The 13,660-nt window shown below is 44.2% G+C and overlaps 1 protein-coding gene across 1 annotated transcript in view; it reads right to left on the minus strand.

Moving 5' to 3' along the window:
• The window catches only part of LOC311102746 (connector enhancer of kinase suppressor of ras 1-like), a 111,883-nt gene that overhangs the window by 30,770 nt on the left and 67,453 nt on the right, over positions 1-13,660 (minus strand). The window contains exons 7-10 of the mRNA XM_084144131.1: positions 10,697-10,756; positions 7,950-8,018; positions 5,713-5,841; positions 3,676-3,782 (exon numbers count right to left, since the gene is read on the minus strand). Coding sequence (XP_084000257.1) covers positions 3,676-3,782; positions 5,713-5,841; positions 7,950-8,018; positions 10,697-10,756 — 365 coding nt within the window. The remainder of the gene's footprint in view (positions 1-3,675; positions 3,783-5,712; positions 5,842-7,949; positions 8,019-10,696; positions 10,757-13,660) is intronic.

The raw sequence follows: 13,660 nt of genomic DNA on the forward strand, positions 1-13,660 counted from the left end.
CACTCTGCCCCTACACAGATGGTAATGCGCCGCCGCAACCTTCGCTCTCTCTCTCCCACTACTCTCTCCTCTTCCATCCTATCATCTCTTCCCTCTGCTCAATCCTTCTCCCTCCAATCTCCTGATTCTGCCTCCTCAACCCTCCTCTCCTCCCTTTCTGCATCCTTTGACTCTCTGTGTCCCCTATCCTCCCGGCCGGCTCGGTCCTCCCCTCCAGCTCCGTGGCTTGATGACTCATTGCGAGCTCACAGAACAGAGCTCCGGGCAGCGGAGCGGAAATGGAAGAAAACTAAACTCCCTGCCGACCTGGCATCTTTTCACTCCCTCCTCTCTACATTTTCTTCATCTGTTTCTGCTGCTAAGGCCACTTTCTACCACTCTAAATTCCAAGCATCTGCCTCTAACCCTAGGAAGCTCTTTGCCACATTTTCCTCCCTCCTGAATCCTCCCCCCCCCGCCCCCCCCCTCCTCTCTCTCTGTGGATGACTTCGTCAACCACTTTGAAAAGAAGGTTGACGACATTCGATCCTCGTTTGTTAAGTCTAATGACACTGCTGGTCCTACTCACACTGCCCTACCCTATGCTTTGACTTCTTTCTCCCCTCTCTCTCCAGATAAAATCCTGCGACTTGTGACTGCAGGCCGCCCAACAACCTGCCCGCTTGACCCCATCCCCTCCTCTCTTCTCCAGACCATCTCCGGTGACCTTCTCCCCTACCTCACCTCGCTGATCAACTCATCCTTGACCGCTGGCCATGTCCCTTCCGTCTTCAAGAGAGCGAGAGTTGCTCCCCTTCTCAAAAAACCAACACTCGATCCCACTGATGTCAACAACTACAGACCAGTATCCCTTCTTTCTTTTCTTTCCAAAACTATTGAGCGTGCCGTCTTTAGCCAACTCTCTTGCTATCTCTCTCAGAATGACCTTCTTGATCCAAACCAGTCAGGTTTCAGGACTGGTCATTCAACTGAGACTGCTCTTCTCTGTGTCACGGAGGCTCTCCGCACTGCTAAAGCGAACTCACTCTCCTCTGCTCTTGTCCTTCTAGACCTGTCTGCTGCCTTTGATACTGTGAACCATCAGATCCTCCTCTCCACCCTCTCCGAGCTGGGCATCTCCGGCGCGGCTCACTCCTGGATTGCGTCCTACCTGACTGGTCGCTCCTACCAAGTGGCGTGGCGAGAAGCTGTCTCCGCACCACGTGCTCTCACCACTGGTGTCCCCCAGGGCTCAGTTCTAGGCCCTCTCCTTTTCTCCCTATACACCAAGTCACTTGGCTCTGTCATATCCTCACATGGCCTCTCCTATCATTGCTACGCTGACGATACACAACTAATCTTCTCCTTTCCCCCTTCTGATAACCAGGTGGCGAATCGCATCTCTGCATGTCTGGCAGACATATCAGTATGGATGACGGATCACCACCTCAAGCTGAACCCTGGCAAGACGGAGCTGCTCTTCCTCCCGGGGAAGGACTGCCCGTTCCATGATCTCGCCATCACGGTTGACAACTCCGCTGTGTCCTCCTCCCAGAGTGCGAAGAGCCTAGGCGTGACCCTGGACAACACCCTGTCGTTCTCCGCCAACATCAAGGCGGTGACCCGCTCCTGCAGGTTCATGCTCTACAACATTCGGAGAGTACGACCCTGCCTTACACAGGAAGCGGCACAGGTCCTAATCCAGGCACTTGTCATCTCCCGTCTGGACTACTGCAACTCGCTGTTGGCTGGCCTCCCTGCCTGTGCCATTAAACCCCTACAACTCATCCAGAATGCCGCAGCCCGTCTGGTGTTCAACCTTCCCAAGTTCTCTCACGTCACCCCCCTCCTCCGCACACTCCACTGGCTTCCAGTTGAAGCTCGCATCCGCTACAAGACCATGGTGCTTGCCTATGGAGCAGTGAGGGGAACGGCACCTCTGTACCTTCGGGCTCTGATCAGTCCCTACACCCAAACGAGGGCATTGCGTTCATCCACCTCTGGCCTGCTGGCTCCCCTTCCTCTGCGGAAGCATAGTTCCCGCTCAGCCCAGTCAAAACTGTTCACTGCTCTGGCACCCCAATGGTGGAACAAGCTCCCTCACGACGCCAGGACAGCGGAGTCACTCACCACCTTCCGGAGACATTTGAAACCCCACCTCTTTAAGGAATACCTGGGATAGGATAAAGTAATCCTTCTACCCCCCCCCCCCCCCCCAAAAAAAAAAATTTGTAAAGTGATTATCCCACTGGCTATAGGGTGAACGCACCAATTGGTGAGTCGCTCTGGATAAGAGCGTCTGCTAAATGACGTAAATGTGCCCTTGAGCAAGGCACTTAACCCTAATTGCTCCTGTAAGTCGCTCTGGATAAGAGCGTCTGCTAAATGACTAAAATGTAATGTAAATGTAACACTATATCTCAGCCCTGCACACCACACCTGGGATTGAGGGGAAGAGGGGGCACACTTAGTCACACTAACACCAAAGCTGGTTTAGTATGAAGATATGTAGAAACTGCTTCTAATAGAAATCTTCAATCGTGCTTGTAGGTGATGTCATGGTGACGTTGGCTAGCTAAGCTCATGCGCAGAAACACGTCATCGGTGTAATGGTCGAACTGCGCATGTGCAGGCCGTCAAATCAAAGGCATTCCTTCGATGTAAAATAGTTTTTGACAAAAATGAAAACGTGTCAGTTTGTTACTTTCATGAGGTTGGAGTAATAACATGGTCAGCTACTTAAGACATTGTCTCGAATCTAGGTTGTGCCTTTAGATTTGGAGAAAATGTACAACTAAAAGGAATCATTTTTCACTTCTCTCATTGACTTCTCAAACCCCAATCTGGTCTGCAGTCTGCTTCGCAAGCGTTCCCGGAAGTTTCGTGATGTTGGGCCTCTGGGTTTAGGAAGTCTCACACACAACACCATCACTAAAGAGTTGGAGGGGCCAAGAACTATAACATTGACATAGAAGCCTGAAGCAGGAAATACCCTAACTTCATGTGTTACATTTGTATTTTTCGAGGTGGTGAATATTAAATAATATCATTGTAAGACCATTGTGGAGGTTATGAAAGCAACTGACAAACTTTCATTTTAAGGCAAACTTCCCCTTTAAAGTGCCATTAAATCTGGATATATCATTTTAACAAAAACTCATCAGAAGTCAGAATTCGTCTCCACTCACATAGGAGATCAATGTGAGATTGTGAGTCAAATGATTTTCAGACAGTAGCACAGGACACAATATAATTTACTGGTTGGTTTCCAGTATGCTGTGGGTGGGCGAGTATTATGGTCAATGACAGCCTATGACAGCCTTACTGGCATTTGCAACATGACCTTCATTGGTCCATTACAGAGTCATGCTGTCTGTTTCCAACAGGTCAGACAAGTTGTGTGAGAGGCAACATTTCGGACATTTCTTTTTAAAATCAGCCATTACAGACAGGAAAGAGGTTTTAGGCTCAAACAACTGAAGAGTTTCTGCCTAAAATATGTTAAGTAGGAGAAAAAATAACATCTCTCTTCATTGAAAAATACTGGACTTCATTTGATGAAGATAAAAAATATGTTAAATGGTTGTGTAAAATGGAGTATTTCAGCGCTACATATATATACACAGAGGAAGTACTGAAGTAGTAGTACTCATGTCTGGTGTGTGTGTGTGTGTGTGTGTGTGTGTGTGTACTCACCTGAATGACAGGGACCTGACCGAGGCTGCTACTCTCTCGAACACAGAGTGTCTCTGGTTGCCCTCTTCTTCTCCTTCCTCCTCTTCCTCCTCCTCCTCTTCCTCTTTCTGAAAACCAGCCAGCAGAAAATATGAGAACCCACCGCCCACTTCAGATGAAGAGATAGGGTGTGAAGTTGTGAACTCTGCTCAGTTCCTTTTAATACAGTGTGTGTCTCTGAACTGAGCCCTCAGGACAAAAGGCAGCTTTTATCATCCATATAAAATCCTACTCTTCAGCCTCCACTCACCTGCAGCGCACACCTACTAGCAACGTGCATGCCCCGCCCACCTGATTATCTGTCTTTTTCCGCCATCTATTTCCTGTGTTTGAGGGGTGCAAAATCCACTTGTCATTTAAATCTCGCTGGATTGATTGCTTTTATTTTACTCCTGCGACTCTTTCACACTTTTATGACCGTGGAAATGTTTGTAATGACCTGTCAAACACACTCCGGTAATGGCTGAAATGGCCTCAATGGAATACAATGTCTTTCCGTTGCATCTATAGGAACGCTAAAGCTTCATCGGGGATTTAACGCACCGTCTCGACACTTACATCACAAGAAAGTCAAGAAAGATAACTATTTTGATGGTTGTACAGTTTTTTTGTGGATTTGAAAAAAGTAATAATTTAATATAGTTGAAATGTTCATCAATTAGAAGTGCTGAAATGAAAGCAACATCGGAAAATGAACACTCGGATTATAGTGATATTATGTCTGATCTCGCAAACAATGTAAAGTAGGTATAATCTAGAGCCAAGTGTGTTGATTTTTTATCTGAGGGTGTCCTGCTATTGACACATTTGTTAAATTATGCAAGAGAATGTGACAACAACACTAATTAATGAGGCAGTCTAGACAGCTCAGCTGAGTGCAGGTGGGGTAGATAGAACAAGTTGTTGGTGGTTGCAGCCCTGTTCCACCCCTTGATGTTAATATTCATATATGCAAATACACCTGGTGTGAGTTATGCAAATTAGGTACATATACTTTTCTTTATTTTAAACACAAAGTATTTTTTTAAATACCTGATATAATAACAATATCTATATAGGAGTGTATTCTAAGATGTATTTTATTTTATTTGACAATAAATTGAATATCTGAATTCCCAACAAAATCCCTGAACTCCATTCATTATTTGTCCATGCCAGTAAAATATTTTACATGTTATAATTATTATTGGATTATAAAAATGCAAAGTTTGGAGTATCGCGACCACACGCACAGGACCTGACGCCAATGACAAAACCAGGACACCTGCTTCTGGGCACTAAAGGCAGCGAGCATCAATACACATGACTGATTGACATTACATTTACATTTACATTTTAGTCATTTAGCAGACGCTCTTATCCAGAGCGACTTACAGGAGCAATTAGGGTTAAGTGCCTTGCTCAAGGGCACATCGACAGATTTTTCACCTAGTCGGCTCGGGGATTAGAACCAGCGACCTTTCGGTTACTGGCACAACGCTCTTAACCACTAAGCTACCTGCCGCCCCACACATGGCTTGCTGTCTCAGTGTTCAGCCTACGGCACAGGCTGGCTTTGACACGTGAGTCATGTAACGAGGGGTGGCGGAGTAGTCAGCTGTGTGTGTGCATGATAAAAGTGTGTGTGTATGAGAGGGAAAAAATGTGTGTGTGTGTGTGTGTGTGTGTGTGCGCATGTCCGTGATGTGTGTTTCGGTACAGACAGAGACAAAACAGTCGGCAGGGTGAGAGCCTGAAGGATTGAAAGTGGGGATAACAAACAGATAAACCCACGTGACCAGAGGTTATCCAAGGTTATCCAGAGGGAATCCTCTCTATGAAAGCCTATAGGTCTAAATGGATGTGTTTCCTGGGTCCAGTATGTGCTGGTGGTGGTGGTGGTGGTGTGTGTGTGTGCGTGTGTACTGCCTGCGTGCAAATGTGTGTGTGTGCGTCCTCATGTGAATGCGTGTATGTACGCTTGCAGTGTATGCTTCCCACTGTACCCCAGCAGCCTACCTGTGGCGAGGGGGGCTGTTGGGCTGGCTCTTTGCGTCTCAGTGACACCGGGACCTTCTTGAGGACCAGCGTCACCCCACTGGGGTTCTCCTTCAGTTTTTTCACTAGGTTCTTCCTGCTCCAGCCAACCTGACAAAGCAGAGCACCATGGGAGTTGGAGTTCATATAGAGTTAAGTACTATAATGACCTAGACCTGGGTTCAAATAGTATTTGAAATCTTTCGAATACCTTCAGTTTGCTTGAGCCTGCCTAAAGTGAGAAATGGGTGGGTTTTGCACGTTCAGGACTTTCTCAATGGTTATTTTGTGTTGCGCAAGCTCAATAAATGTTTTTTTATTTTTTTTATTTCACCTTTATTTAACCAGGTAAGCCAGTTGAGAACAAGTCCTCATTTACAACTGCGACCTGGCCAAGATAAAGCAAAGCAGTGCGATAAAAACAACAACACAGAGTTACATATGGGGTAAACAAAACAAAGTCAAAAATACAACAGAAAAGATATATACAGTGTGTGCAAATGTACTAAATTATAGAGGTAAGGCAATAAATAGGCCATATTGCAAAATAGTTACAATTTAGTATTAACACTAGAATGATAGATGTGCAAGAGATGATGTGCAAATAGAGATACTGGGGAGCAAATTAGCTAAATAAATAACAATATGGGGATGAGGTAGTTGGATGGGCTAATTACAGTTGGGCTGTGTACCGGTGCAGTGATCGGTAAGCTGTTCTGACAACTGACGCCGAAAGTTAGTGAGGGAGATAAGAGTCTCCAGCTTCAGAGATTTTTGCAGTTTGTTCCAGTCATTGGCAGCAGAGAACTGGAAGGAATGGCGGCCAAAGGAGGTGTTGGCTTTGGGGATGACCAGTGAGATATACCTGCTGGAGCGCATACTACGGGTGGGTGTTGCTATGATGACCAGTGAGCTAAGATAAGACGGGGATTTGCCTAGCAGTGATTTATAGATGACCTGGAGCCAGTGGGTTTGGCGACGAATATGTAGTGAGGGCCAGCCAACAAGACCGTACAGGTCACAATGGTGGGTAGTATATGGGGCTTTGGTGACAAAACGGATGGCACTGTGATAGACTACATCCAATTTGCTGAGTAGAGTATTGGAGGCTATTTTGTAAATGACATCGCCGAGGTCAAGGATCGGTAGGATAGTCAGTTTTACGAGGGCATGTTTGGCAGCATGAGTGAAGGAGGCTTTGTTGCGAAATAGGAAGCCGATTCTAGATCTAACTTTTGATTGGAGATGCTTAATGTGAGTCTGGAAGGAGAGTTTACAGTCTAACCAGACACCTAGGTATTTGTAGTTGTCCACATACTCTAGGTCAGACCCACCGAGAGTAGTGATTCTAGTCGGGTGGGCGGGTGCAAGCAGCGTTCGGTTGAAGAGCATGCATTTAGTTTTACTAGTGTTTTTAGAGCAGTTGGAGGCTACGGAAGGAGTGTTGTATGGCGTTGAAGCTCGTTTGGAGGTTTGTTAACACAGTGTCCAATGAAGGGCCAGATGTATACAAAATGGTGTCGTCCGCATAGAGGTGGATCCGAGCGTCACCAGCAGCAAGAGCAACATCATTGATATACACAGAGAATAGAGTCGGCCCGAGAATTGAACCCTGTGGCAGCCCCATAGAGACTGCCAGAAGTCCAGACAACAGGCCCTCCGATTTGACACATTGAACTCTATCTGAGAAGTAGTTGGTGAACCAGGCGAGGCAGTCATTTGAGAAACCAAGGTTGTAACATACAGTGCAACCTATACGTTCAACATAATGGAAATTCCAGTGTTGTACAGTATTGATTTAACCTAGTCCCAGATCTGTTTGTGCTGTCTAGCCAACTCCTATGGTCATTGTCTGGCAAGACAGCACAAACAGATTTGCGACCATGCTAGTATCAATTAACTTTTTCCTTATGATCCATTTTCCTTCTAACCCAATAAATCAATTAGATGTTTTATTTAATGGAATAGAGTGAATGTGGATTCTATTAACGATATGGAACAGTTAACACCGATGGCCTTTGAGTCACATTACTAGGACCATGGTTGCTCACCCCTCTCTCATTTGATCGGTAGCAGTTCAGATATACTCTGATAATGATAATTATCAGATCAATTCTCCACTGTGGCAGATAATGTTATAACAGTCATATTCAGTATCATTATTAGCATCATGCTTGTCTAGGCCAGACTTGGCTCCAAGTAGCACACTAAATACTCACCACAATCTGGTCATTGACTTGGATCACCTCGTCTCCAGCCAGTATCTTCTCACAGAACTCAGCGGGTGACTGCAATACACAAGCCAATAACTAAACACACAAACGCACACTACTATAGACTATGTATGACGGACGTAACATTGTCGCTGGGATTTGACCTCTGACCTTAATTGGTTTTAAAGAGGAATCAAATCAAATCTTATGTCACATGCTTCGTAAACAGCAGTGAAATGCTTACTTAGGGTCAGAGGTTAAAAGTCTGAGCGGGATTGTGTACTAAATCATGCATACTGTACGTGCACATGTGCATGCACCGAGTGTGCATGTGCTGTTCTCTCTCTCTAGAATGCATCCAGAGGGCTTCAGATAGACTCCAGTAGCAGTAGCCAGAGGAGTCAGTCTATATTCTGATTATGACATCATGGAAAAACAACATCTCTATCCAAGGCTGTCCCAGAGAAGAGACTGTACTGTACTAACGCTTGGTTCCCTCTATCCTTTCCCTGGCAAGCCTTCATCTAACTGGGAGAGTAATAAAATAAAATAGCCAAGCAACCAACCGATCACGTAGGAATGATCATTTTTACATTTACATTTACGTCATTTAGCAGACGCTCTTATCCAGAGCGACTTACAGTTAGTGCATACATTTTTTATTTATTTTTTTATACTGGCCCCCCGTGGGATCAGCATTCTATTCTATTTTATATGTACATTTGTATCATTTAGCAGATGCTCTTATCCAGAGCAACTTACAATCAGTGCATTCAAGTAAGTTAGGTAAAACAATAACCGCACATCACAATCATTGCATTTATTCCATTCAGGCCTATGTACATGTACTGTAATAGTAGACAGACACAGCCATATGTGAACCACCTAAAATGATCAGGGAAAAACTCCTGGCCATAAAAAGCGACCTGCTTCAACCAGTCAATAACATCATTAAGCAAGACATTTCACTTAGCCATTTCACAAAAGACCATTCAAGTTTTATTTGTCATGCACAAGTACAGTGAAATGCTTAACTTGCGAGCCCTTCCACTAACGACCATTCAAGTGCCCATTCTCTTTCACAACACTAAATCCTCACTACTCAACCTTGATAATGTATGCAACTCCGTAGGTTTAGTAACAACCACATAGGATTACCAGTCTTAGACAGGTCAGTGCGTGCATCCCAAATGGCACCCTATTCCCTATACAGTGGACTACTTTTGACGAGAGTGGTGTGAAGTGTGAACAATCCTCCCACTGTAGCAGCTTGTGATAAACATTACGCCTTTATAGTGAATAGTGGCATCATTATACTGTGATTATACTGGCTTACAGCTGATGCCATGAGGCCCATGTTTTCTGCTGATTCTATCTAGCGTGGTAATCCCCTGATATGTGGTTTTAACAGAGTACTTGCACTTGGCAACTGTCCCTCTACAGTATGGCCGACTGAAGCTAGCTAGATTAACTAATGGTTATTTAGAAATCTACAGTGCACACACAGAAACACACACACAGTGAATACAGTGGGGTACTAAATTATTGATACCCTTGATAAAGATGAGCAACAATGACTAAAATAAATAATTCAAATACTGAGCTATATTGTTTGCTTAAAAAAATAAAATGGGGGAAATTATATTATTTTATACAAATACAATTACTCAGAAAGAGATTGTGTTTAACAAGTAATACTTTTATTCTCAAAGGTAGGGGTCAAAGCTATTGACACCCCTAAAGATTAAGTAGTCAAAAGTTTAGTATTTGGTATCATATTCCTAACACGCAATGACTAAATCAAGCTTGTTGGATGCATTTGCAGTTTGTTTTGGTTATGTTTCAGATTATTTTGTCCCCAATAGAAATGAATTGTAATGTATTGTGTCATTTTGGAGTCACTTTTACTGTAAATAAGAATATAATATGTTTCTAAACACTTCTACATTATTGTGGATGCTACCATGATTGCGGATAATCCTGAATGAATCGTGAATAATGATGATAAAGTTAGACGCACAAATGTCATACCCCCTAGACATGCTAACCTCTCACCATTACCAATAACAGGGGAGGTTAGCATATCTTGGGGGTATCTGTAATCATGGTAGCGTCCACATTAATGTAGAAGTGTTTAGAAACATATTCTACTCTTATTTACAATAAAATTGACTCCAAAATGACACAATACATTATTGACCTTTTATTTCTATTGGACACAAAATAATCTGAAACACAACCAAAATTAACTGCAAATGCATCCAACAAGTTTGTAGTCACAAGCTTGATGTAGTCTTTGCATGCTAGGAATGTGGAACCAAATAGTAAACGTATGACTACTTTATTTATAGGAATCTTTAGGGGTGTCAATAATTGACACCTACCTTTTTGCGAAAAAAAAAAGTATTACTAAACAAAATCTCTTTCTCTTATCAATTGTATTAGCATAAAATTAGATCATGTCCAAATGTTTTGGAGCATAAAATATAGCTCAGTATTTGAATAATTTATTTTATACAGTCATTATTGCTCATCTTTATCAAGGGTGTCAATTTCAGACCCCATTGTACACCCACCCACACAGTACAGCAGACCTTCCAAATGTCAAGGCAATGCAACCCATTAGTCCTATGGGGTTTGTTTAAAGTAAAGTGCATTTCTATGCTAATGCATGGTAAGAGCCCATGGCATTGGGCTCTGAAGGACAGGGTTGAGAGGGGAAGGAGACAATAGAGGAGAATAAAGAGTCTGACCTCTGCGGTGGTGCCTGTGATGTAGTGATTACTGGAGCCAGTGGACGTTATCTCGATGCCCTGGAAGGGAGACAGCATGGTAATGTAAAATACATTCAAAGAAAGACAGAAAAAAAACAACAAAAAAAACACAAAAAACAAGATAGCTAGATAAAGAGAGAGAGAAATTCCATGCGTTCTGTGCCCAATGTATCTGATGTACTACAGTTAATCATCCATCAACCTGCCACAACAACACAATACCTTCTAGTACTGCAGTGCTGATGTTATTCAACATCTTACTTCACATCTCCTATCTCATTCTACTCCAGCTCTAATGTCATGTACTGTATGTGTAGGTACATACTGATTCATATGTCATGTCATTTCTCCCTTGGGGTCCTGCTTGATATTTGCGCAGGTACGCTAAGGGGAGCCGTGTGGATCACGATCACGCACGGCCCAGCCACGATCAATACACATCACATGATTCCTGGGGCTTGTAGACATGCCTCTAATAATGACTTATTGACTGGAGCAGATCTGAGAATAGATCTGAATCTGAAAGGCCACCGCCACGTCCCTCATTAGTGTACAACGTAGCAAAACATTTAGCAACAGAAACAAAGACAAGCATTTCTTATTGGACATGTTCAGGTAGTCCCTCCCTGTTTCAGTATGTTTTCTTCCGTTTGGTGCCTAATGAACACAGCCCAGCTCTTGTTGACTGAAGATGAAGGGAGAGATGATAATGATGGTCAGATGAGACTAGAACAGACCTGGGTATTATTAGGGTCATTGCACCAAATGAGTACCTTTTGCATAGTGTTTAAGATATGAGTGCATTGCCCTGTTACGATCAACCCTGATACTTTATTTGGCACTTACTATAGGATTTAACCTCTTGAGATGGAAAATGTATGTGTTTGTGCAACAAATGTTGGTGCATCGAATCATATCGCATCTAATCACATCAATTCGTTCCTCTAATCAAACCGAATCGCACCAAATCGTTTCAAACTAAAACGTATCGTTCCTGTATCGTATCGGATACATATCAAATTGTCTTGAAAGGGAAAGATGCGGATCCCTACTATCTATGGGTAACAGGGTTGACGTGTTATGTAGGCGAGGTGAGTAGTCATGCTGTACTTCGCTCCGCAGGTAATATGACACATTACATTACAATGGAACGATTTGATTAGTGTAATGTTGGCTAGCTACATAGTTGTATTTTATCAAAGATAAAGGTGTAGTATAGAGTAACTATCGAGGTTAGCTAGCCAGCTACATTCGTTCGCAGCGACGCCGTTTTTCAAACAAAGTCAACACCGCAGCCATTGCTAGCTAGCCAACACTACCAGCTACCAGTACTGTAGCAACTAAATACAATATCCTTTTAGCCAGCTACATTCGTTCGCAGCGACGCCGTTTTTCAAACAAAGTCATCACCGCAGCCATTGCTAGCTAGCCAACGCTACCAGCTAGCAGTACTATAGCAACTAAATACAATATAATTTTAGCCAGCTACATTCGTTCGCAGCGACGCCGTTTTTCAAACAAAGTCAACACAGCAGCCATTGCTAGCTAGCCAACACTACCAGCTAGCAGTACTGTAGCAGCTAAATACAATATCTTTGTGCTAGCTAGCCAACGTTTAATTATTGCTGCGTTATGAAAGGAACTAGACACGGACACGAATTATCTGTTTAGTGTGTTAACACACTATTGGTAGTTTGTTGTAACCAAGTATTGGTGCTAAACCGTGTGTTATTGGATGCTAGCATGCTAGTTAGCTATGGCGTCATAGTTAGCTAGCTGAATAAAGTAAGTTGAGTCTATTCCTTAAAACATTGAACCGCTGTAGTTTACAACAATTCTAATTTCTAAAGTGGAAGTTGGGAGAGTTTTATTCGGGTGTTTCAGTGAAACAATTATAGTTTCTGAGGTGGAAGTTGGGAGAGTTATATTTGGGAGTTGTGGTGAGGGAGGCCCCGCTCTCTCCTTTCCCAGATGTTTAGTTCATTTCATTCCGATCTCCTCTGCATTATTGTAGCCATTTGCTACAGCCTGTCAACTATGCCTCTGCCTATCCCTGTTCTCTCCTCTCCGCACAGGCTACACAAACGCCTCACACCGCGTGGCTGCTGCCTCTCTAACCTGGTGGTCCCTGCACGCACCACACACCTGGAGTTCCAGGTCTCAGGCAGCCTCTGGAACTGCCGTTCTGCTGCCAACAAGGCTGACTTCATCCCAGCCTATGCTACCCTCCAGTCCCTCGACTTCCTGGCGCTGACGGAAACATGGATTACCACTGAAAACACTGCTACTCCTACTGCTCTCTCCTCGTCTGACCATGTGTTCTCGCATACCCCGAGAGGATCTGGTCAGAGGGGTGGTGGCACAGGAATCCTCATCTCTCCCAAGTGGACATTCTCAATTTTCCCCCTAACCCATCTGTCTATCTCCTCATTTGAATTCCATGCTGTCACAGTCACTAGCCCATTTAAGCTTAATATCCTTGTCATCTATCGCCCTCCAGGTTCCCTTGGAGAGTTCATCAATGAGCTTGATGCCTTGATAAGTTCCTTTCCTGAGGATGGCTCACCCCTCACAGTTTTGGGGGATTTCAACCTCCCTACGTCTACATTTGACTCATTTCTCTCTGCCTCCTTCTTTCCACTCCTCTCCTCTTTTGACCTCACCCTCTCACCGTCCCCCCCCCCTACTCACAAGGCAGGCAATACACTTGACCTCATCTGGCACAGGCTGGGCTCCCTGCCTGTGCCATTAAACCCTTACAACTCATCCAGAATGCCGCCGCCCGTCTGGTGTTCAACCTTCCCAAGTTCTCTCACGTCACCCCGCTCCTCCGCACACTCCACTGGCTTCCAGTTGAAGCTCGCATCTGTTACAAGACCATGGTGCTTGCCTATGGAGCTGTGAGGGGAACGGCACCTCCGTACCTTCAGGCTCTGATCAGTC

This window comes from Coregonus lavaretus (genome assembly GCF_964263955.1).
Source record: "Coregonus lavaretus genome assembly, chromosome: 27".
NCBI classification, from domain to species: domain Eukaryota; kingdom Metazoa; phylum Chordata; class Actinopteri; order Salmoniformes; family Salmonidae; genus Coregonus; species Coregonus lavaretus.